Consider the following 26,581-nt stretch of genomic DNA (forward strand, 5'->3'; position numbering starts at 1 on the left):
GGGATGTGAGAAAGAGGAGTCGAAGCGATGCCTCCGAAATCTCACGGCCATGCCACTGGTCAGTGAGAATGTCATTTACTGACAATGGGAAACAACGAGGAATATTTTGAAAGAAGGTTGGTTAGATCAGGTTTGGGTCTTGTTGTGTTAAGTTTAGATTCCTGTTAGACATCCAGTGTATATGAAATAAGCAGTAAGAAAATAAATATGGAATTTGGTAGTGAGATCAAGAGTGAAGATTGTGAATATGGGAGTGTCAGCAAATAGATGCTTCTTAAAACTCGGGGGTTGGATAAGCTCCCTTAATGTTCACACGGATCGAGAAGAGAAGAGGTGCAGGCTTGCAGTCTGACTGCTGAGGCACTTCAGCATTTCAGAGATACGGTCTCGGAGAGTGAGAAGAACACCTGGTAAACTTGGAGAAAAACTCAGAAGGCCCCGAGGCCAAGAGAAGAGGGAGCAAGTACCCCACCGTGTGACGTGTTACCGGCAGGCTGACACAGGGAGGAGCAATGACCGCAGGAAGACTACCAGGCGCGGCAGAACGCAGGTCCCTGTGCCCGAGCAAGAGTGGTTTTAATCAGGATAAAGGCTGACGAGAGTGAGTTCAAGAAACACTTTGAAAAAGGGTAGACAAAATTAAAACAGTTTTTGAAAAGGTTTTGTTTATTTGCTTGTTGGTTTTTTGTAAAAAGAGGGCAAAAGATTAGGGCAACACCTAGAGAAAGATATGGGGCCAAAAGGAGGGTTAGATCGAAGAGTAAGAACAGTGAATACTTACACACAGGCCGAGTTACAAAGCTAACACCTTAAAGGATAAAGGAGTATTTTACTTACCCAATTTTCACTAAAATCAGGTAGGGTATACCACACCTCCATCATTTATTTCCAGTATTTGCTGTAGGAAAAAAGAAATCAGTGTTCTGAGCGTTCATTACTTACAGCGTCCTGATGTGGCGGGGCGTCGTCCACGAAAGACACCTTCTTCGTGACAGCTGTGAGATGCTGTCTTGGTTTAGGTGTTGGGGCCTAGGGACAACCAATACGGCAGACTGAGTAGGATGACCGTCCGTGTCAGATATGGCTTTAGCTGTTTTTTCTCTTTTTTTGAGGCTATGAAGTTCTATAAGAAATTCAAAGTCACCGTCACTCACCACCACTGACGTGCTCACAGAGGGTGCTGGAGGTAGCCTTTGAACAACTTCTGACTCTTCTTTGTGTATGACGTTTCCTAACTCTTCAGGAGTTAGGGATTTACTTGGTGGAAGGTAAGCAAATTTCCATTTCAATATAACATGAATGGTTCCTGCAGGGTGCTTTTTATGATCTGTCAACTCAAATATTCCTATCAAATCACAAGAAAATATTGCTAATTAATGCTAGAGTAAAGTTTTGTTACCAGAGTAATTAAAGAGAACAAATCACAACTTAAAAATTATTCTGGCTTTTACTCGTAACCCGAATGACTTAGAGAATAAAATAAAGACAAAAGGATGCATGATAGGTTCATCTCTCAAGAAGGCTGCTTTCAGAAGTTAAGGCCTCAAAGATAATACTGTTTCAAAGTGGAGAAAATTAACTTATAAATATTTCAATCCACTGAAATGAAATTCAGAGATTATTCAAAATTCTTAGCACTCCTCAAAGACATTACCTGGGGTATATCTCAAATACCCATCTTCATTGTGACTTAAATATTCTTGCAAAAAACTTGTCTCTATAGAAAAATATATTAAAACTTCAAAATGTTAAATAATTCATATATCTAAAGGAGCCCTTATATTTCTATATAATTCTATTATAACTTTAAATATTTTATTGAGATTTGTTAAATTACTCCAAATTCATAGAAGCCCAGCAAAAATATGTCCATAAGATAAACCATCCAAAACACAGCGCAGTAATAAGAAGTATTGCCTACCCGTATCCGTAATATTGAGTCACAAATTTTAATCATTATACTAAATTTTTCAGTCTGACAAATCCCTGACCGGAAAGAAACAAACCTATGTTTCAAGCATAACTTTGGTTTAGAGGCGCCCTTCACTTGGTCTTCAAGTGCACGCCGCGCCTTTTAATGTTTGGCCAGGAAAGAAAAAACAAACCACTCGAGACTTGAGGTAGAACCAAAGGACACAGATGGAAAATAGGGAGGAGGCAAACTTCCCTCATAGGTACAGGCGAGACTTCCAGAATGGCTGAGTGAAGTTCAGGAAATCCTCTCCATAAAAACCAATGATAAAACTGGTCAAAATGATCAAAAATAACCATTTATGGCCCCTGGAAATTGGTCAAAAGTGTACAACAAATTAAGAAGCACTTATTCAAAGAAATCTACTCAACCTTAGTAAGAACAGTGGGAACTGGAACAGACCCTCGTGATCTGTCTGCATGGGAGACTCGTGGACTGTGACCCCTGAAGACATTATCCAAGCCATTCCCTGACCTGCAGGCAAGGGCTGGGCGCCTACCAGCCCAAGGTGCTGAAGCACAACCTTGACCAGCCACTGGCTGACCACTAAACCATGCTGACCGGCTTAAAATTAAAACAAGGATAACATAAGCAAACGAAAGCTTAGCAGAAACATCAATGGCTACAGTGAGAGATAAAGACTACAGAATTAGTCCAGGCAAGTCACCAAACAACCAGAAACAGCAACGATAACCACCCCATAGAGTGGGAAAGTTAGAATCCAGGGTTGCTCCAGTAGAGCATCCTCAATGTCCAGTTCTAAGGGGAAAAGAGAGAAGTACAAAGAAAGCAGAGGGTGTGATGTATACACAGGGGGAAAAGCCACCAATAGATACTTTCTGTGAGTGTCCAGAGAGTAGACTTAGCTGACAAAGACCTCAGAGCAGCTATTAAAAATACGTTCCGAGAACTAAAAGAAAACACATTTAAAGAATTAAAGGAAAATACGGTTATAGTGACTTATAAAACAGAGAATATAATAAAGATACACGAATTACTAAAAAAAAAGAACTAAATAGAAATTCTGGAGTTGAAAAGTATAATTACTAAAATGAATAAATTCAATAGACAGGCTCAGTAGGAGATTTGATCTGGCAGAAGAAAGAATCAATGAACTTGAAGACTGACCAGTAGAGATTATCCAATTTGAAGAGAAATATGAAGAGAAATGAACAGAACCTCAGAGATTTCTGGGACACCATTAAACATATGAACATATATGTAATAGGAATCCAAGAAAAAGAAAAAAAGGGCAAAAAATAATTCAAGAAATAAGGGTAAAAACTCCCCAAATTTGGTACATAACAATACCCTACACATAAAGAAGCTCAACAAATTTCAAGCAGGGTAAGCACAAAGAAATCCATACGTAGATACGCCACAGACAAAACGCTGAAAGCTAAAAAAAAAAAAAAGAAAATCTTGGTAACAGCAGCAAGTACCAGGGAACTCCAGTAACATCAACAGCTGACTTCTCATCAGAAACAATGGATGCCAGAAGTCAGTTGTCTGATGTGCTTAAAGTGCTTTAAATAACCCCCTGCCACCCAAGAATATTGTATCCAACAAGACTGTCCTTCAAAAAGTAAAAGCAGAATACAGTCATTCCCAGATAACCATGATGGAGAGAATTCATTTCCCGCAGACCTGACTTATAATGCACATTATAGGAAGTTCCTCAGACTAAGAGGAAATGACACCAGAGAGTAACTCGAATCGACACAAAGGAACAGACCAATAAAGGTAATTACATGGGTAATTGTAAAAGCTAGTATAAATAAATGTTTTCCCTAACTACTTCTCCTAATGGATTTAAAAGACAATGGCATAAAACAATAATTATAAAGTTATATTGTTGGACTTATAAAAAGACAAAAATATAGGAAAACAATAGCACAAAGGACTGGGAAGAAATGAAGCTGTACTGGAGTAAGGAAGGGACACCAGACAGTAGAGGAAGAAATAAAGAATATCAGAAGTGACAAATATATGTTAATATAAAGAAGTCTCTGATTATTATGTATATTCTCCCTTCTCTGGGTTTCTTTAAAGGATATGTTATAATTATACACCGTGTTGCTGTGTTTCTAATAGATGCAGGCACCATATATATATATATATGAGACAATAAACATGGGGTGTGAAATAAAATTATACTGGAGCAGACCTATATTTTAACGGAATTGGTATTAATTTTAGTCAGATTGTGTTAAGATAAATGTTGTAATTCCTGGAAGAAAAATCAAAAATCAAAAAACTAAATGTCACAGTCCCAAAGTTAAGATTACCTGAGATGGCTGGGAAGATTAATTATAAATAGAATATACCCATAACGCTTAAGGTATAATTTAGGCTTGTTTTTACAATTTCACAGATTAAGAAATGGGCTTACCTGAGATACACCTGTCATGCGCCAACGAAATCAGAGGCACGCTGACTTTTCCTATATAAATATTCTCCTGGGTATCGCTATCATCAAACACATAAAAACTCAGAGACTCTGACTTAAGGTATCGATCCAAATCCATACTCATTGGCACCGGGAAACACCTATGATCGTCAAATTGTGGATCGTTGCTACTGGGAATGATGGCCGTATCGTGGTCAGCAAAATCAAAAAACTTGTACACAACATAGGGGTGTGGCTGAGGGTGGCCTGTGCGGGACCGCAGCTGGTTACAGCACCTTATGGTGATGTGAAGTTCATTTAAGTTGCCGTCTCCGGAATCAGCAGAACTGAGGTGAGCTGTTTTGGATGCTTGTTGACTTAACTAGAAAAACATACATATTTATATTAATAATACAGTAAAAGGATAAACAGCAGCTGCCAATGCTCAAACAAAGGAATTTTGTGAATGGACAAAAATCTGCATATTTTCACTTCCTGGTGAATTTCTCAGTTAAAGACTCCTCATTCTTATTCAAAATCAATATTCACTGGAACATGTATAAACAGATGATCCTATGCTATTTTCAAAAAAATAAAAACCACAGAAGACTGAACATATATGTAAAGATTGCTGTTAAAACCAAATAAAAACAAGAGAAAGTTAATCTGATGTCCTTTAATTCTATTTAATAACTGAGGAAAGTGAGCAGATGGGTCCCAAGACCAATGTTCTCTAGTTCATAATTTTATTAAGAGTTAATCCTTCCACCGTGCCAGCTATTTGGCTATGTCCCTTTCTTAAGTGAGAATCCAGTGAGTCTGATGGGCTCCACCTAGAGAGATAATTTTGTTATATTTGGGTTGGCCCTCATCTTGAACCAATGGGATCTGAGGAAGCAGACACCTGAGGGCAAAGATTAGCCAGTACACAACTGCTGTAAGAACAAAGAACAGTCAGAGATAAGCTTGGAGAGGATAAAAAGCTGGGATTGGGAGCCTGTTTCCTAAGAGAGATGAGCAAAAGGACTTACTAGGCAGGGCGTGAAAGTACTCTATGGCCCCCTTTGCTCGGTAGCCAGTGCACAGGCATTTTAGCAAACAATTGTGCTGCCTAACTGTTAACTCCACCATAGCTGATGTGATCTGGGACAAAGAAATGTTAGTGTTTCAGTGGCTTGTTCAGTTTAGTGTTGGAGAGTTCTCTACCTTCCAGAAAGGGACCCTCTTCGCTGCATTTCTGAGTCTGGATTGAGCACCTGGGACCTCTGACTGCAGGGAAGTTCCCTGAAGAAGGAATAACAGAACAATTCTGATCTCCTTAGTGGAGAGACATCTGGCCCTGTGGAGAGGGGAAATCTGAGAACGACTCACAGTACTGCTTTCCCAGGGCCCGTTTGCACTCAGCAACAGAAGGCTGAGTCAGATGAAAAGTGCCCCTCCACATCTTTCCCAAGTCTACCCACAAAAGCCAAAATTTCAACAGTAAATGACTCATTCAAGCCATAAACTGGCAGTCTGAAACCTTTAAACTACAAAACTAAATAAATAACCGGGTCTTTCTATTTCTAGTTCCCTTTTCCACAGCAGCCCTTCCCAGTGTGCTCTGAAGCACTGTGGTCCAGAAAGATGACCTCTGGGAAAGAGGAGCCATGCTTTCTGAAGTCTGGGGATCGCAAGTGTTGTATCAGTCATGGTTCTTTAACTGAAAGTTATAGAAACTAATTCCATCTAGTAAATATAACAAAAAAGACTATTTTTAAAAAGATTGTATTTATTTATTTTTAGAGAGAGGGGAAGGGAAGGAGAAAGAGAGGGAGAGACACATCAGTGTGTGGCTGCCTCTCGAATGCCCTCTACTGGGAACCTGGCCCGCAACCCAGGCATGTGCCCTGACTGGGAATCGAACCAGAGACTCTCTGGTCACAGGCTGACACCCAATCCCCTCAGCCACACCAGTCAGGGCTAAGAGACTTAATATAAGGCTACAGGGGTATTTCATAGAACTGTCATAGGAGAAATGTAGTTGGGCCTTATTAGGAAGGTGCTAGCACTGGAAAACCACCAGAATTTACTCTCCATCCACTTTCTGTTTTTCTCTGCACGCTTGCTCGTTACTGTGTGTCTCCAGACCTAGTTTCTTTCCTTTGCTGGTTAACATGGTAGGAGCTCCTAATTTTGCATGTTCCAGGCATGGAGAATCTTGCTTTCGCTTGATCTCAGAAAGCAGAATCTGATTGGCTGAACTGGGGTCAGGTGGATCTTCCTGAATCATTAGCTGTAACTGGGTGGTGAGTGGGAGAGAACAGGGTCCTCAGACATAAAGCTTGCCCCTGGGGGCCCAGCCCCGTGGATGGGGAGCGAGGGCAGCTCCAACCACAAAAAGGTAACGCAGACTCGCTCAGACGTTCTGCGAGGCGTCTACAATGTTCTACCCCTTGTTACTTTGTGTAACTGCACACCTCGTGGTTCCTCTTGAGAACCATGACGTGCACGGGAAGTCCGCAAGTCAGGGGTTCTACTTACCTTGGCTTAATTCAGTGCTTTCTGCTTTCATTGGATCATGGCATTCATCCTATTGGAAAAATAGCCTTTAAGGCTCCACGAAACCTAGTTTGGAAAGTGCTACCCTGAGGAATTGCACTTAAACACCCAATTTCCAGTCAGAACACTCATTTTGCCTTCTACTTTGCATTTCAGAAACCTAACATGAGGAAACAATTTGAAAGATGGACGGATAGCCCGATAATAGCTACGTATTTCCGTAACAGTAGGGAGTGTAACAGAGGCACCTGATGTGTGATCATCATACTGCGATTGTTTCTCGAAAGTGTCCTGGGCAGCACCGGGATGGGTCTCTTTGTGGTGCTGGACCGATTCTGTATCTTGATTGTGGGGGCAGTTACGTGAATATATCCACGTGATGAGACCACATGGAACTCCTCCCCCGCACATGTAAAAACTGATCCAGTCTGCCTCAGGGCTGTAGCCTAGTTAATAGTATCGCACGAGCATCCATTCCCTGGTTTGGATACTGTACTATAGCCATGTGAGATCTTACAATGAGGACAAGCTGCGTGAAGGCTACACAGGACTCCTCTGACTGTTTTTGCTACTTCCTGCAAGTCTATGATTATTTCAAAATAAAGAGTTAGAAAAAGCCACTTGATGGCTGTGAAAGAAAATAATTTCAGTTTAAAGCATGACATATAAAGGATATTATAAAATTTTTGTGCCATAAAAGAGTCTTAAAGCCAAACAAGCTTACCCATGGTGTTTGCTCTGGCCCCTTAAAATTTGATGTTATATATCCCAAAGCCTTTGCCCGCTCCCGATAAAGTCGAATTGCTTGGTCCACAGGAACTCTTAATTGGAACCAGTATTCCACTGTGCCAAAATTTGGGATGTCTCCTTTAGTTCCTACAAATCAATATATAACTTGCTGTTAAAATAGTCCCATAAATCAAAATATATACCCGTAAAGAACACATCAATGGTACTATACATTAAAACTATAAATGTTACACTGAGTAAAATAACATATGACGTCCACCAACGATGTGTGATTGGCAAATAACAGAGATGAAGAAAATAAAGTTACTCTTCAAGTATGAGTCGCACTGTATGTTAGGTGTTATTTAAGAATACAGTTCTTAACTAGTTTGCAAACTGTGTTTGAGATCTTCCAATGTATACTACTTCAACCCTGCTGAAATATAAGGAAGAATCTAAGTATTGAATCCAATACCCCTGAGACTCGTTTTGATGCTGCAGTACTTTTTAAAAAAACAAGCTGCTCTCAGTGCAGTCCGACAGATACAATACGAGAGCTCAAAATTATGATATGATGTTCCGCATTAAAATCAGCTTAAAGGAATCTCGGGCCCCTTCCCACTCCACCGTGTCACAAGCGGAGGGAAAGAGGCCTCGGCTACGCCGCATGCACACCAACATGCCCCACAGCCTTGCGTGATGGTACCCTACGCCCTCAGCACGCATTTCAACTCGGGCTGCCCTTCATCTCCGCTCCTCCGTGAACGGCGCTCTCTGCTTCCTGCACAGAAAGGAAGGCCATGTCCTCACCGGGGCTCCTGACCTGCCTGCCTGTGCACCGTCTGCTTCCCCACCACACCGTAAGTTTCCCAAGGGAAAGGGCTGTGGTCTCTGTTGACATGTTCCCACCACAGGGACAGGGACATAATGGTTGAATAGATAATATTCCATATAAAATTTTTCCTGAACATATTAAAAACATTACCCCTATTCTCTCCTACTTTATCAAGTCATTCCTTGCTAATGGATCATTCTCATCAACATACAAACATGATTCAAATCTGCCATCATTTAAAAACTTGCCCTAAAATAAGAACATTAACACACGCACATTGTGTTTGTACATGCATGAAATTTGGGGGCAGAATCTGTAGCCTTTGGCGAGAAAACTCAAGGTATCTGGGGACAGGCTGGGAGATGGACATTTTATGGTGTGAATTTTTGGGCCTTTCTGATTTTTGAATCATGTGAATGTATTACCTATACAATCAATTGCTCAATCAATAAAATAAAATCCCTCCCTAGAACCCAAGTCCCCTCCTTCCTTCTAGAAATGTTTTCTTCACTTCACATCTAGGCTTCTGGATACTCTGGGTTTTGCCTCCTACTTCACAGGCCACCCCTGGCTCTTCCTCTTCTTCCTTAACCCTACATTTTGGAATTTCCAAGGCTCAGTCCTCCACCATCTTTCCTTTTCTATGTACATTCACTTTCCACGTGATACTATCTAGGCTCAAGGCTTAACATATATTCTGTATGTTAATGACTCCCACTCTTATCTCTCCAGCTCTCTCCGTGACCTTCAGCCTACTGTGTCCGACCACACCCTCGGCATCCCCACTTGGCTGCCTGGGAGGCAGGTCAGGCTTACCTTGTTCAAACACAATTCTTGATGTTCTTCCTCACATCTCTTCCTTTCCCAGGCCCATCTCAATAAGTCACCTCCCCACTCTCCTAGTTTCTCCAGAAATTCCTTCCTCCACTATTTCCCCTCACTCCTCCACATGCAATTGATAAGCACGTCTTGAAGAAAGGGTGAATCAGACAGACACTTAAAACCACTTCTTACTGACACTTCCGTCACCGTCTTCTCACAGACCAACACGAGAGCTGCCTGACAACGGTCCTGTTTTCCCTCCTGGCCCACACAGACTGTTCTTCCTACAGCACCCAGGGCGCTTCTCCTGAAACCATGTGTGATCCCGACCCTTTCCTCCTCAACACCCTCCACTGATGTTCACCATTCAAAGGGGAAAAGTCAAATCCAAACTCTTCACCATGACCTGCAAGGCTCTAGTCCACAGGATGACTTGGCCCTGCCTTAGCTCCACCCTCGCCTGTGCTCCAGCCCCTGGCCTTCCTGCTGCTCCTCCCTCAGGCCTCCACACTCGCTCTTCCCTCGGCCTTCAACGTCCTTCCCGGTCCTGGAGCGGCTCCTTATTCAGGCCTTCACCCATGTCAGCCGCAGGGAAGCCCTTCTCTGAATTAGCAGCCCTCCCCCTCCCCCTTTGCCACTCGCCCTGATTATTTTTTGTCCTACGTGATGAAACACGTATTTTTGTTTTATGGCCTGTCTTCCCCTCTAGAAGGTAAGCTATATGAGGGCAGGGGCTTTTTCTGTCTTATTTACCACTTACCACTATATCCCCAGCACCAACAGTGATAACAAGATAAGCTCTTAAAAAAATATTTGATGAATGTACTGCATTTAATGTTTAACAAACAAGGATATCAATACTGTGAATAAACACTTGCACTTAAGAGATTTTAAAGGACTAGCAGTCAACCAGACTGACATCACCAGGACATTTACGAGAGCCCACACCTCTGTGGGCGGCTAATCAGAGAAGGCAGCCCTTCCCCTGAAGAGACAGACACCTTGACGCTGTACGAGAAGACACCAACCTGGAGTACCGAATTCGTATATAAACCACACTGGTGATCCAGACAGCCAAAGTGTAGCAAATCGTACTCACCAACCAAACTCGCCGTGCAAAATATTCGACCGCTTTTTTCTAGAAGTTCATGGAATCTCAACTGACATGCTGCGATGGTTTCATAGTCTGGTCCGTACGCTTGGTGGACCTCCAGCGTGATGGTGTTCCTCTGAATATAGTGCAAAAATAAGTCATTGACGTGCACAAGGTATCGAGAGGTCAAGCCGTATTCCGGGTGAAGGCCGCGCACGATGGGCGTCGTCTGCAGTTCAAAGTCATAGAAAGCATAGGTACAGAAAGTGACAGGCTCTCTATCGCCAGACGCCTGTAAAACTTCAGAGGAAAAGGTTACTTTGCTGATATGGATTTCAAGGAGGTTTTCGCCTCGTTCCAAGTGAATGGTTTCATCAAATTCATCAACAGAGTCGTCTGGCGTGATTTCTGGTTTGAATTTGTACTGCTTGGTGCCGTAGGCAATGTCCTTCAATTGGGCTGCAAGAGAAGACACACAGACGGCTCAGAGACTTCAAGCACCGGCAGACGAGGACACAAACTGGCTTTCGAAGTGGTAGGAGGTCTCAGCGCTTTTGGTTCATAGCGCCCATCTTAAACTCTATGACTACACAATTTTTCTGTAAATAATACTGTATTACATCAAAATTCATCATTTGTTTTGACATCACTTATTAAACAACCAAACTACAACTTAAGCTGTAACACAGGCCACCCCACGGAAGAGGAGAACAAGGCTTGTGAAGGACCAGCGCGGCAAGAATTCGGGCTGCACCCGCTCTCTGCTGTCTGCTCTCCCGCAGAGTTAGCATCTCTCTCCAGGGGCCCCTTCCCTCCCACCTATTAGAAGACAGGGGAGGGGGGCGGCAAAAGCAGGCTGACAGTTGTGAGGACACAGAACACAGTTTATTACTGTATTATTTTCCGTACAAACAACCGTAAACTTCGTCCCACCCTGTATATACTTTCCTACTGTATTTGGAGGTGATGGATCTGTTTATCTCGATTATGGTGATGGTCTCACAGGTGTATACATGGGCCCAAACGCACCAAATTGTAAACTTTAAATTATGTGGTTTAAAGTTACGTTATTTACACTTCTCTAAAAAAGATACCATTTTAAAGAAAGATCCAGCTCTTTCTAGATACACATTGTCCCCCCATGGTAGATCCAAATTTCTAGGAGAGTGATGTACACTTGTGTCTCCAACTCCCCCTCCAGCAGACACTCTTCAACCTCCTGCAAACAGCATCCGCCTTCCTTTTCCCCTGAAACTACTCAGGAAAAAGTCATCTGTAGCCATTTAATTGCTCTGTTGAGTAGACTTCGGTCCTGGCGTTACTTGACTCCTTTGCACCGTTGACGCCAATGACCACTTCTTCCCTGGACTACGTCCCACCATGGCTTCTTGTCGCAACCCTCCTGTTCTTCCTGCGGCCTCTCTTCTCATTCCTGCAGGGTTCCTTTTTCTGCTGGTGTGCTGAGGCTCTGTTTTTGTCCTCGTCCCAGTCTATGCCTCTCATGGGTAAGTTCATCCCCTTATAGATCTCTGCTGCTATTATCTTATGGCTTGTCGAGCCCTCTGTTCACATATTCCGAGGCACATGAAACCCAGTATGTCCCAAAGAGAACGTCGTGCTCTCTCCCAGTCATCGCTGTGCTCTGCATCTCAAGTGATGGCGGGGGCACTCACCAGGCTGCCGAAGTGAGGGTCCAGAGTCGTTCTGGTTTCCTCTCCCCACAGCTGGAGGGTCATATTCAACACTGGTTCCTGAGTCTTTAACAAATTTGCCTTGTCCTCTCTGACTCCACTGATGCTGCCTTACTTAACCTCTAGTGTTTACTTCCTAGATAATTATAAACCCACACTGCTTCCTTCTGTCCTATCTGATTCATTCTTCCCAATCCTGAAGCATGTCAACAGTGCAGTACTGGGTATGTTTCTCGAAAAATCCCTTAGTGGCTCTCCAGTTCAGTGAGGTCCCCCCTCTTCAGGATGGCGAACGAGGCCTTTGTAATGACTGCTCCTGGGTCCCCACTCGATGGGTTCACCTGCAGTTTCCCAGAGGAATGACAGAGCTCCCACGTGGGCCCTTCTACCCGCCTCATCTCCTGCCTGGACTGCCTTTTACTCAGTGGTGAGTAAAAGTACAGCTTTTACTCAGTGGTGGATCCTGCCATCTTTAAACGCTCCCAGCTTGGAGCGTGGAGTCTTCCCCGAACCTGCGGGTATGAACAGGCATTTATTCCTCCATTTTTCCCTGGCACCTTTTGCATATTCCTGGCTCCACGCTCTTCATGGAAACGTCCACCCACATGCTCACATCTCCTGAGTTCCCTGAGGCTGGTGCCTGAGCTGTCCTCCCCATTTGTGTTCCCACGGCCTAGGGCTTTGCTTCGGATGCGTGAGGAGCGTGGGCATGCGCATGGACTGCACCAGTGAATTTAGGGAACAGATGACAGGTATTGGTGAAGATGTGCTACGACCTGAAAGAAATGAAAATCCCAAACTCTATGACCTTGTTATTCAGGAGAGTTCCATTAAGCAAAGTTTTATTGAGCACTACTTGAAACGAAAGGTACACACTGCTCTGTGACTTCCGGGGAACCCTGTCCAGTCAGGGAAAGATATTCTCTGAGCCCTTCTACCTGGAGCAGTGGTTCTCAAAGTGTGGTCTGGGAACCCCTGTGGGTCCCTAACACAGTCCGAAGGTTTGTGAAATCAGGACTATTTAAAAAGTAATCCTAAGATATAATTTGCTTTTTACATTTTTATTCTCTCACGAGTGTGTAATGAAGTTTTCCAGAACCTACATGATATGTGATATCATAATGAATTCAATACAGAAGCACATATAAAAACCCAGCTGTTTTCTATTAAGCCAGACATTAAAAGAATTGCAAAAACGTTAAACAATTTAGAAATTAAAAAAAAATTCAAGTGTCACTCTTCTCACTATTTCTTCGTATAGAAAATTTTGCATTTTAAAAATACATGCTGTAATTTGTGTTAACACGAATGGGTTTCTTATTATTTAACATGATTTGAAATATTTTTAAAGTTTCTCACCTTTAATTTCTAATATGCTAAATATCACAAGTGTAACCACATAAACAAAAGGCCTTTGGGACTCTCAGTGACCTTTAAGTGTCGAACTGCTGCTACCATAGATTGTTGAGTTAAGCATTGTATGGCAAGGGACAGGGAAGAGAGGCAGCATGCTTCTCACCGCAGAACTTACACTGTAGTCACAGAGAATATGCAAAGCCCCACAGTGAAGAGACCTAGTACTACAATCCCCAGCACGGTTTCCGAGTACCAGAGAGGACAAGCGGTAAGTGCTGAGACAGTATTTTTCAAATCGTGGTCTTGCACCTGCATCTGAGTTGCTTGGGGTTATTCATAAATAAATAGACTCGTGGGTCCCAGGGTCCCGGGAGGGGGGCCAGGAAGCTGCAAGGGAAACAAGCCCTCCCTGTAACCCTCAAACTTGCTCAAGTCGGAAAACCGCTGCAAGGGCATTTCCAGTTGAGGAGTGGCGAGAAGTAATGGGAGCCAGCTTCCTGGCTCGGGCCTGCACTCAGATTTTGAAGCAGGGAAGGGTGTATCTTGGAGTCAGGGGAAAAAGGGGGTCCATGGGGACTGAGCAAGAGGAATCTGACAAAGAGCAAGCATGTTTGTTTGGCTAAGATGCACAGGTTCCTTAGAAGAGCAATTAGAAGTGAGGTGGTACATTTAGTCTGAGATACTGTATGAAGCGCTCTGAAATCCCGTCTGCAAGCAGCACTGAATTCAAAAAGCCGTAGGGAATGACTGCGTACGTAGTCCTGAGTAGAAAAGAATCAGATCATAACAGCCTTTCTGGCGATCTTGTATTACAGATACAAACTGGGGGGAAGGGCAAGGAGAAACGGTGAGTGTGGAAGTGGGAGAGACAGGCGACGCGCGGTACCTTCTAGTCTCCGGATGCGCGCAGCCCTGATGTCAAGAAGACGAACGTACTGCTCCGCTCGGAGTTCGTAATCTTGCTGCAAATTTTCCATCTTCTGGGTCACTGCCTCAACCTCCATCTAAAAAGCGAGAGAAGTCTCAGTACTTGTGGTTCATTCCACTTTTGTTTTTTAAAGCAAGGATGATTCAAGCATTTTCTAGATCCTGGAGACACCGGGAGCTGGAAACCACTTTGCTGACCTCAAATAGCTCACGGTGTAGAAAACTGGTTTGGAGTCGTTCATAAAATCAGAGGTAAAATCGACAAAACTCGGATCCCCCTGGCGGGGGCGGTCTTCCCATCTGTGCACACCGTGGCTGGGGCCCAGCTCCACTGCAGTCCTTCTGCAGAGGCCGCTGACGTTAGTAAACGGGAGCTCCCTGCCACCAGCGCTCTCAAACCAGGGCCTTTCTGTTCTAAGTGCTTAGGTGCACGGCAACCTTCCAGGCATGTGATAACACACGCTCACAGATTACAACAAGATCATACACGATACTGCTTAAGAAAGTAAACCATCCGTAGAACATGCACAGGAAACTGACTCTCCCAACTCAGTGTGTTGCATTACCTGATAATCTTTATTAATTTTATGTTGCATAATCAGCATGTTCCTTGTCTTTTCAAGTTCTTGCACTGTTTCTGCATGAGTTGCTTGCAGCTCTCTCAGGGAGTGTTCTAGATCTTTATTAACTTTATTGTCTACTTTCTCCAAAAAGGAAAGGTCTCCATTTTTCTGTGATTTTTGAGCCTAAAACAAAACCATGTTTTATTATTGAAACAAGAGTCTCTAAAATGTAATCATGCGATTTAATATAGATACAGCAAGGAAAAATCATTAATTGAAAACAGATATATTTCCATTTTCCATCACAAATCAAGTAGTCCTGATATAGCAAATATATTTGGACAGACATTTGGAACAATTATAGAGAATTCAAAAAACAGTTCGTTACTTCATGATATAAAAAAGAAATCATGTACATTTATTTTTATTTCTGTGTCTTCATATGATTAAAATCTACATTGTCATGGTCTCAAAGGAAATAAATGCATTTTCTCATGTCTTCCTGTAAACAACAGAATACCCTAGAACTGGAATATATCTTCTGGTAACACTTAAAATTCAATCTTTTACTTAAAATGATAGTGTGTACCAAGATCTGTTAGGACAGAACATTGTTTATTCGTTTTATAGTAAGGCATGTGAAAGTAAAATATTTGTTACGGTTGGACAAAGTCCTTTAAACAAAAGTTTGTAAGATCCATTTTAATGTAATTTTGATGTCATTATGAAATATGTATATGCTGTAACTAAATGTCACCTGACCAGTTTCCTGAAATATTCATGCTCCATGTAAAAGGGTTACAGATAAGGGTCTTCATTATGCTGAAACAGTTATATGTAGACATGAAATTCACGGTGAAGTTCAGAAAGTTACCTTTATAAGCAGGAGAGCTTCGCTCAGCTCATCAGCATTAATGTCACTCTCCTGCAAAAGACAGAGTAAGCGGAAGCCCACGGTGAGGTATTAATGGCAAGTACAAGAGACGCCCCAACTATGCAGATCAGCCTTGTGGAACGTAAGCTGCCTGACACCATGAATTAATACATGAAGCGATATATTTGTATTCTTTTTCATCCTAGTATGGGGTTCTCTCTACACATAAAATATTTAGATAAAAATTTGGAGTTTATCTCGTGAAGAAGGAAATGGTTCACCTGGCTGTAAAACTTCATGCGGTTTTTAAGCTCATCAAGTTGTTGCTTTTGTTCGAGGGAGTGTAACTGCAGTTCTCTATTTTCTTGAACGAGTTTCTCATTTTGCTCTTAAAAACAAAGTCGACACGATTAGAAAGGTATGAGAGAATGGGGGGTAAGAACACACTTTCAATTAATGATGCTCCTGATGCACCCCCCCCCCTCCCCCCCCCCCGCCCACACACACCGTGCACTGTTCTGGTGGGAGAGGAAACTGAGCTAGCACCTAGGCAGAGGCGGCCGGGAAGGGGGAATGAATGAACACTCTCATGTGTCTGCCATATGATTCGCTGCTTACCAAAAACTTAAGGCGTAAGTTCGCAGTACTAATAGAAGGAAATTGTGGCCTCTGGGACTTCAAAGGAACATTCTATCTAAAATACCTAAGAAAATATGTTTCTAAATCTATGATTTTTACTTACTTATTAAGGGTCCTGAAAGGCATGCAAAAAAGAAATTTTTTTTTTATCTTTTAGTTTTTTTGAGTTTCTTGAATTTCCTTTTCCCAATTTAACAAAAAGTCTTTTTATTCAAATGAGATAATTTCTCTGGTAATAGCTAAAGCCATAATTTTAATCAGCTACACTTTTAACAAATCTGTTAGGGTAGAAATGGATTCTCAACCAGTGCGTGGCAGTATCAACAATAATTCATGTGGGTTGTTGATGAGCTCATGCTGTTAATGAGAAGGACATGGACCCCGAGGTTACGAAACGGAGGTGGGGGATGTATCCCAGGCCCACAAACAGGGGTTCAGGGTAGCGCTACCAAAGACAGGAAATCCATAAAGAGACTAATTTTTCTCTCCCTGCATTTAAACATGCTTTAAACTTAAAAAAAGAAAAAAGCATAGTAGCTAGCTAACAAATTTATTCTTTAGTCTCATGTTCTTAAGTGTCCTCTTCACTAGAGTTCAAAGCACCCCATTCTGGATCCTGGTGGATTGACCCTAAACCATGTCACCAAAGCATCCCCACTAATTTCAGCCACTCCTAGAGATTTATGCTTGTCCTAAGCCTCAATTCAAGTTCTACATTTTTGTTTCCTTTTCTTAAAAGAAAGTAAGTCAACACATCTGCCAAGAATTCTTTACATGAGTACATTTGCACACTGACTGCTTTTTATACAAAAATATGTTTCTGACATTTATAATACTTTGTTTCCAAGCTAGAAATAATACATGTAAGTAAAGAAACGGTAAAACACACAGTAAAGAAGAAAGGGAATAAATTTGGATATCTTTAATGTCACATATTTCTTGGCAAACTGAAAAGTAAAACCAATCAACCTGTGAATCTAGGTTGATACTAAAATGCAGGGACATTTTAGTATCAAATATATAGATACCTTTTCTTATTGGTAAAAGGTTAAAGGTTATCCTAAAGTATAAATTGCTAGTATTTAATGAACAAAATGAAAAAAAATGTAGAATGTGGACAACACTTGGAAATTTTGAAGGTAAAGTGAAATACTTGTCTTTCAACTAAAAATTAGGATGAATAACAAATATGAATTCTCCTGAAATACACTTGCTTTCTGTTTAGAGAGTAGAATAAGAGTGTGGAGAGCTTTACTTTATGTTGCTCAGGTTCAGAGGACATCTAGACCGAATGGCGAGGTAACAAAAGGAGGTGGACGCAGTCGGAGGGTGTGAAAGCACAGGTCGTGAGGACAACACGACTTCCTTCTCCGGCCAGCACAACTTCGCGGGACTCTGAGGGCGAACCGAAGCGGGAGGGGCAGGCCAGCCCCGTGTTCATTTAGACAACTATTTCTGGGCTCCAGTTACTCTATTGCTTCAGCTCTTCAGAGCAGGGCCCTAAGAATGATATGCTAGTAAATATAAATAAACTTATTCCGATGTTTCTTCTTTTACCCATTTTTGTTTCAACAACTATGTCCCCATATGTTCACTGATATTTTTAAACGATGGCATTATTAGTAAGTAAATAACTCAGTGGGAGAAGATATTATTGAATACCAGTAACTTTCTCTCTATTGAATTTTATGTAGAATTATTCACTATATTTTCCCTTTATTAAACTGTTTATTGGGAGACGCTGTAGTTCAAAGAGGAAATAGACTTGCTGAATTATAGTATGAAAACTCAAAGCACCCTGTACAAGATGAAAAATGACCTCCTTTACCTTATCATTTGACAAAAAGCAGGTTAAACTAAACAGCATTTTATTCAAATGAGATAACATTTCACTCTTTTAAAATTATGTTCTTCAAGCACAGCATTAATAAGCAGAGTGCAGAGAACAATTCAACTAAACAATTTTCAGAACTCCTTTGTGTTAATATCTTCAGCTGTGATCAATATAACCATATGCATTATGCTGAATTATGCATTTCAGCTAAAGATAGAAAGGAGCTTTCAAAAGCAGGCCTTTAAACACATGCAGTTAATTTAAGCATTAACCAAATGCAAACGGCATTTACATATCCTTCCCCCACGTATTCACACAATCTGAAACTAATTTGTACCTTGAATAAAGAGGTGAGTATTCTCTAAAAATAATTTGCCAGTGAGATGAATGACTTCAAGAAGCCAGGGAAACATCTTCTGGCAAAGAACACTTGGTACATGAAAAGGTAAGTGTGTGAGGAGACTTCAAAGTAAAATCAAACCATTTCAAAATCTGTTATACAAAAAGGAACTTTCCAGATATTAAAAGATTTCCTTAAACAGGCAATTTCAATTTTTGGGTTTAGTGTTTCCCTGGAAAAAAAAAGTTAAAGGCTGCAATATTTTTCTCATAATCTATTGTGACATTTTCACAAAAAACAAAACCTTAAATCATTAGACCTATAAATTTCAGGTATTCAAGCAAAAATAACTTAAAATACCAGTGGCATTAAAAATATTTAGTTCCCATAATTTTCTTTAGAAAAAAAATAATGTACAAGGATTTGTTTAGAAAATTTTTATGATACTTAAAAAACAAAAGCAATTTAAAAATTCACCAATACAAGATTGTTAAACAATCTGTGATACATGCTCACACTGAGAAACTGACAACCATGACAGATCAGGATGGTGTGAACTTGTATTCACACTCCAGGAATTATTTCACAACATAGTAAAAAAGCATGTTACAAAACTACCTATGCATAGAGAAAAATCTGAAAGGACATACATAAATATTAATAGAGATTATCTTCAGCGCTGTGAAATTGAGTGATTTAAAAAAATTTTTTTACGGGATTTTTTTTTTATGGAGTACATGAGTTATTTTTATTATTGAGAAAATCCAGAAGAGACGTAAGAACCAGTTTTAAAAAAGATGAGAAATTGACTAGTTGAAATAAAATAACTTGGCAATTGTAGATTCAATAATTCATAAGAACTCTTCAGGATTGACTCAGATGTCCATAGAGAAGAGTTTTGGAATTCTTAATATCTACGGAAGTACAGAAAGTACAGAAATAAGAAAGGTTTATTTCATTTCTGTTTCCTTTAAGAATGAGAAATGTGCATGTTTTCTTCGTGAGCAGGAACTCACTGAGCAGCTGCTACACAGGGCACTCTGCTACGCACTCAGTTCTGCCGCAGTAAAAGCAGAAACTACGTATCTTTCCCATGAAAACTTTGAATGTCCACCTGGTCAGAAATCATGTCACCGTTTTATTTTACTCACAGTCTTCTAGAGAAACATTCATAAATAATCTTTCCTCAAATTTAATCACTTGTAAATAGAAGTGTTTCATTGACATTAAGACTATAGCAATCATAAAGTGTGTTCTGTTTCATCCTTCTTAAAATATTAAAAAAAAAGTCAGACCACAATTTTAAATGTTATGATGTATAAAATGCATCCCAATTTCAGAAATGTTAAAATGGGCAAACAAATCTTTCTTGTAGTTAATGAAGTATGGCATTGTGATTTAAATCAATACATAGAATACTGACAAGATAGGTTCTTTTCTTTTTTTTACTGAGCCTGCATTAAACTTTTCAATGTTCTCCTAAAACAAAACTGCAAATGTTCCAAAGAAGCGACCTTATTATCACATCACTTGGTTTATCTAGTGGATGAGCCACAGATACAACATTTGAAGCAAATAGTTCAATTCCCCTGTTGTGGTTTGGTGTGGAATGTGTGTGTGGAATACAGTAGACCAAACACCTACCGCAATTGTAATTACTTTACTTCGGTGGGACAGGAAGGGTGAGACCTGTGACTCGGAGCGTGAAACTCATGAACGATTACTATGCAGCAGGGACATCTGTTCTTTTTGTGGAGGTGGGGGCGTTGTCAGTCCTTGTTTTTGTTCACAACACAGAAAACGATACAAAGCAAACAAAACATACCTGCCCTCCTCCTCCAGTAACCCGGTTCTATGCCCACCTCCCCTCCCACATGACTTGCACTTTCACAGCAGGGGCAGCTTGACAAGGCTTCCTGGCACAGAAGGTCACTGTCACGGCAAGGAATTAGATTTCTCTCTGTCAGAGGGACCTTCCCTGTCGGCCCTACCAAAAACTGCTGCCACGCTGTCGTCTGACACTGCTTTGGTTTTATTCCCAATGTGCTTGCCACCGCCAGACATCGGACGTGTAATTGCTGCTCGTTTCCCCTACTGAACTCGGGCTGCTCGCGGGCAAAGCCTTTGTTTTACTCACTGCTGCACCCCCCGGACTTAGAACAGTGCCTGGCAAATAAATGCTCGCTGGCTGTCGCAGAAAGGCTCAAGGTTTAGGAAGAGGATACAAATGACAGACAACCTGAAGAACCCTGAGAAAAAACAATTCCTATGGCCCATAGGCGAGGATGAGGAAGAGAACATTTTCACCACCACTGCTCCTACGCGTGGACAGCTGCGGACACCAGGTGCCCGGCAGAGCGCCCACCGAGGCCGTGAGCAGCCACGCGTGGAGCACAGGTCTGAAATGGGTAGGTCAGCAGTCGTGTCACAGATACCTCTTTCGGTTTTTAATCTGTCAAGGATTTCGGTTTTGTCTGTTAGGTCGGACTTTAAGGCCGTCTCGAGCTGAGCGATCTGCACTTTCAGCTGCTGTTCCTTTAACTTCCACTGCTCCTCAGGGGCGGGGCTGAAGGCACTGCAAAACACACGTGACAGGCAAGGAGAGCTTGGAAGTCAGCTTGGACCGAAAATAATAGAGAGAAAAGCGTTTGGTGGCGCGGAGACCACTGTCATCATGTCTCGGGAATTAGGTAAACATGTGCTGGTCTGCTGCTGTTGAGACCGAGGCGCCTTTCTCAGGCTGCGGTTGGGGAACTTGAAAGAGCTCGTGGGATGAGCGGAGGAGCTGGCCTTAATTTAGAGCTCCGCAGTCAGAGGAGTTGGCAGTGTGCAGCGTTTGTGGGACTGGCGGGGGAATTCAGACACTGTGCGTGCTCCAGCGGAATCCGTGATTCCAAACCTCAGCGGTGGCCAGCGGACCCTTCCCTCCCTCCCACAAGCCCCTTCCTGCAGAGAAGGAGGCCTGGTCTGTAACTTGGGACTCTGAAGCGGTTACAGAGTCCGTGACAATAACATAGTCACAAAAGCCTGGCCTCAAAGCGATAGCATGTTGAATGACAAGGCGGCAATTCTGATATTAAGAAGTAGCGGTAAGGCAGTTTTTGTCCTAAAAAAACAAAAAGCACCAGAACACAGATTTGACTGGCAACACGTGACCGGGAGGAAAACCCAGTGAGAACACCCTGGTAAGAATTAGCCTTCAAAAAAAGTGTAGCAGTTTAAACTCTTGTTGAAATCTACTACTGACCAAGATTGGAAGGACCAGTTGAAAAAGAACTAGTAAACAGTATACGGGAGATACCCCCCCCCCATTCGTTAGGCCAGTGGTGCCCAAATGCTGGCCTCTGCTAAATGCGGGTGCTGGGCCAGCTGCACCGAGAACACTGGGGAGATTTGAGAATGCAGATCCCGGGGCCCAGCAATTCCCGTTTTTATAAACCTCCCAGGTGATCGCCAGGTTTTGGAAAAACGGATCTTGGTCTGTATTTCAGCAGAAAACTATTATCTGTGAAGCTTGATATGACTGAATAATTATCAGCAGCTTTGACCTTTCTACTTACTTGAAACCCAGTAAGTGAAACAAAAATGTATGAAATCTGGTTTTGTACTGATGATGAAGTAAATGAAAAAGAAACTTGTTATTGAAAATTGCCCTTAATGTTGCTCCCAGCTAGTCTTAAGGTTTGGGGTTTTTCCCCCTCAAAACGGATACTTTTCTGGGAGGCATAGCTTTCAAAAGAAAAAAAAAATTGTGCTTTCATTTTACATTTTGAATGTTTTTATTGCATTTAAAATAACATGACCTTAACAATGAATGAAATTCTAGAAGTTTTTCTCAATATGACATCTGTTTCATCTATCAACGTTCTCCTTCCACATATGGAACCTTAAAAAATGCATGGATCTGATATACCAATATTTTAAATTAATTTTTAAAAAGGTACAATTACCTAGACTTAAATGCAATCTAAATACAATACGTACTTTAAATACTAAAGAACATTCCTTTACATTTTCAAATAAAGAACAGATATAATTTCTGTGTCTGGTCAAATTATGTCTACCAAACGCATACATATATATGCATGTGAGTTTATGTGTGTGTGTGTCTCGTATTATTAAAAACATGTACTACCCAGGAAAAAAATTAGCATGATGAAATAGGCACAACTATACATTATATCAGACGCCAGAAATTAGAAACAGTAGTGTTCCAATAGCATTAGTACCAGCAGAAAGATCACCAACAGTTAATCTGGCAGAAACATCAGAAGCTGTATGTGTTTAAATTAAGAACAATTTAGCAGCCTGGTTTTTCCAAACCCACAAAATGCTAGTGTAAATCAGCATAAGTCAGTCTGAATTTAGTGCATGGCTATCTTCCCCCTGGATTTAGGATTACATTCCACTGGAGTTTCATGAGGAATTCCTTTTGAATTTACTGTATTCCTCTATGCTTGGAGCCATCTGTGTAACTATAAATGGGGAGCCACATCTGGCTCCATTTTCTTTGTAAAGGCTGTGTACATGATTAAATCTGCATAAGAGAGCAGGCTCCGAGAAGCTTTTACTCATGAGAATGTTTCTGTGCTTTGCCTACAGTGACAACTGAGGGGCGACTGTCGGTCTTTGTGCGCGTTTCCTGGTCACACTGTGCTGCAGGACTGGCCACGTCTCCGTGAGCAGTGGCGGGCTCGCTGGTGCCAGTGCCCACAGGCATGCCCACTGCGGCCATGGGCCAGCGTCCTGTAAACACATGCCCCGGTCAGCAACAGGACACCGAGGTGGGAGCTGAAGAATTCATCTCTACCCTCGGGGCTTCTTTCTTACAGGAGAAATCCCACTTACTCCGTGGTCAAGGGCACCCTAGTGAGACAGGGAGTGTAAGCTCTAAGGTACCCCTGAAGAACCCACGGGCACTTTAGTTGGGGCCTAATGGGAATGAAATGCGTATCTACGCCAGGCTCTCTCACTTGCTGAAGGAGCAACGATGGCCCAGATGCCCCTGCGTCCTGTCTGGGAAGCACCGGCCACCTGAGCTTCCGTGATCCCTGGCAGGCGCAGGTGCTCACGTGACAGCAGTGGGGCTCAGAGAGTCGGGGGTGAGCGCTGTTCCCATAAATTGTGGGGTCAGGTGACTGTTGCGTTGTAAAAACTCGATTCACCCAAGCCTTAAAATGGTCAATACCATCTTCAAAAACTAGACTCTTCTTTTAACAACAGGCATTAGAGTAGCGTCTCTGGGGAGTTAATACCTTAGAATCACCTTCAACAGATTCTGTGGATCCTACCACAAAGTGGCTGAATCTGAGTTGGAGAGCAGGAGGTAAAGAGGTGTCAGAGGGGTGGTGAAACCCGCATCTTCTGTTTTCCAGGTTATTCATGTACGTGGTAGTTGAAGGACCATTGCATTCATTAATTACATCACCCTAAAACTATACTGACTTCAAAAATGGGATACAGCTTTTACTGCTTTATCGTATGGAGCTTCTCTCTAACCAAATACAAAGATTTAATTGCAAAAAATTTATTCTGAATTTTTAAATTGGCTTTTCTTAAGGCTACGCTTATTTCTTGGCATTGTATCAAGAACGTTTAGCATATTAGAAAAGGCTCATACCAAATACTAGCATGAGGGTTTTATCTTACCAGATGATTTCTAATATGTCACATGTCAAGTAATAAACACATTCAAAATTTCATCTGAAAAAGGAAGATGAGAATGCAATCTGCAAATCACATTTTTCTCCTGAAAACCGGCCAGTTTTGGATAACAAACAAATGCTCTCCTCCTAACAACATGCTGTCACTATGACTAACCCGACAGCGCATATGCAGCTTGCGAGAGCGCTAGCTGCTGGCGATGATGAATACCAGGGACACGCACCACGAGAGCTGTAAAGAATCTTAGGAATGATGCTGGTATCTGTAGTCTGTTGAGTTTTTGTTGGGTTTTGTAGTTTCTCCAACTTCTGAAAACATATATTCAAAAAATGCATCAGAGAATTTTATAGTTCTATTTACTCTTATGTGTGCTTGGGGGTTTTGTGCGTGACGTGATTTTTTCTGACACTCATTACACACTCTGACTTCCATCTGCCTGACACAGATTCAAGTGTAAGCAGCGTAATGAAGTCTGCTGAACGTAACAGAAAAAATGTAGCTCGAGCATAAAGCATAAAAGAAAAAAACACTCAAAGTTATATTTATACTCCTAGATCATCATCTAATATGGGAAGATAAAGTTTCATGGTGATAAAGTAAATATGAGAAAAACATGTCTTTCTAAAAATTCCATTTATGCATTATTGCCAGCCAATTGTTTTATTCCAAAAGAGTATGTTCAGTAAATCCCCTAATTGGGGGGAAGTAGAAAATGTACAAGTAATGGCCAAATCGCACTTATTTTCTTGTAGTAAGACTATGTTAAATTATTTGAAGTGACAAGATGTTGAAGATAAAAATCAATAAAAATTTCTGAACGTATGACAGTTCTGTTATTCCATGAATGTTTTCCCTTTTGAATGCAGTTTTCCAGGCCAATTACAGTCAGAGAGATAATGAAGCACAGGGGGAAAAATCAAGTTTTAGAATCAGAAGAATTAGGTGGAAGTCGTGTACCAGACTCTCGGCAACGCCGTACGTAAGACTATACAGGCCCGCTGTTCTTGAGTCTCAGTTCCCCCATTTATAAAACAGGAGGGTAACATTTGCCCCACGATGTAATATGGTGGTTGTGCAATCAGTGTAGTGAAATTTGAATTTTTCAAGCACACAATGACAATACTAAATACTCAGTACATATCAACATAAACCTCTGTGTTGTTTTATAGAGATGGAAAGATAAAACAAGAGGTACAATAAGTGCTTCAGGTAAAATTAATCAGGGCTGATGAGAGGGACCAGAGCAAAGCACCAAGGCCAAAGGTGCTCACGGGGGCTGCAGTCAGATCCCGCAGAAAGGCAGCTGGCCAGGGGCTCCTTGCTGGAGAGCCCCAGATCCTCTCTGAACTGCGGTCTGAGCCTGTCACTTGTAACCCTCAACATGGTGAGCGGCTGTGCAAAGATCATCAGCACTGGTCGGTAAACAGCATGGACAGTGCATGCCACTGGAATGCCTAACATTAACTCATTTTCAAAGTAAAAATGAACAACAGCCTATCACTATACTCTGTAGGTATGATTTGTTTAATTAAAAAATATAAATTTGGTTTACAAAACATACAATGTACAGATAAAAAGTTAAAGATGTAACTGTAGATAAGATGACTACTTTCTGATGTATCAAGGGAAGCAAATGTTGTCAGCTCTAACAGTCATCCTTCAGTATATACAAAATGTACTTTCATGTAAACGTGTATTTATCATTTATCAGTCTCGTGTATGAAACACACACACAGGTAACCGTATCACTGAACTAAACTTAGCTGTGGAGCAGAAGTCTGTTTCTAACATTAGTAGAAGGGATTAATTTTTAAAATAATTATAAAACAGATAAAAAAATAAAACTGAAACAGCTCCTTCAAATGTATCTTGAGATAAAGATGCTTGTGTTTCTCTTTATAGGGGACAGAGCCACTAAGAAATTAACACCTTTGCCTCTACTAGAGTCAAGCTCAGCTTACAGCTGGGCAGCCCAGCGGAAGAGAACAAGGGCTTGGCGAGACCTAGACAGGTTCAAATGCAAGCTCTCCTACATCATAGCTTTAAGAAGGTGGGCAAGCTACTTAATTCTATTTCATCTTCATTGTCTGCAAAATGGGCATTTACAATGCCTATACTTCCAGGCTGTTTAAGGAATTTAAATAATGTATGCAGAATATTTAGTACAGTACCTACTAGGTTTGGTCTGTGTGCAATAAATAGCAACAGTTGTTACTAGTAACAGTGACAGGACTTTCTCAGTAACAGATTACCACTCAGGTTAAAAGCTTATTGCCAATGCACCCAAAAACTCATTTTCTTTTATAATATAT

The 26,581-nt window shown here is 41.5% G+C and overlaps 1 protein-coding gene and 1 long non-coding RNA gene across 2 annotated transcripts in view; one reads left to right on the plus strand and one right to left on the minus strand.

Moving 5' to 3' along the window:
* Window positions 1–26,581, minus strand: part of RPGRIP1L (RPGRIP1 like) — an 82,755-nt gene that overhangs the window by 28,638 nt on the left and 27,536 nt on the right. Inside the window, exons 10-19 of the mRNA XM_024551438.3 lie at window positions 21,041–21,180; window positions 16,074–16,180; window positions 15,793–15,843; window positions 14,922–15,101; window positions 14,315–14,432; window positions 10,388–10,840; window positions 7,627–7,778; window positions 4,365–4,743; window positions 1,155–1,345; window positions 943–1,029 (exon numbers count right to left, since the gene is read on the minus strand). Coding sequence (XP_024407206.2) covers window positions 943–1,029; window positions 1,155–1,345; window positions 4,365–4,743; window positions 7,627–7,778; window positions 10,388–10,840; window positions 14,315–14,432; window positions 14,922–15,101; window positions 15,793–15,843; window positions 16,074–16,180; window positions 21,041–21,180 — 1,858 coding nt within the window. The remainder of the gene's footprint in view (window positions 1–942; window positions 1,030–1,154; window positions 1,346–4,364; window positions 4,744–7,626; window positions 7,779–10,387; window positions 10,841–14,314; window positions 14,433–14,921; window positions 15,102–15,792; window positions 15,844–16,073; window positions 16,181–21,040; window positions 21,181–26,581) is intronic.
* On the plus strand, window positions 21,187–26,303 carry LOC123478794 (uncharacterized). The gene is made up of 3 exons (XR_006654129.2): window positions 21,187–21,295; window positions 23,208–23,389; window positions 26,172–26,303. It is a non-coding gene; the product is annotated as an uncharacterized lncRNA (long non-coding RNA).

Source organism: Desmodus rotundus, chromosome 12, assembly GCF_022682495.2.
Source record: "Desmodus rotundus isolate HL8 chromosome 12, HLdesRot8A.1, whole genome shotgun sequence".
Classification (NCBI taxonomy): Eukaryota; Metazoa; Chordata; class Mammalia; order Chiroptera; family Phyllostomidae; genus Desmodus; species Desmodus rotundus.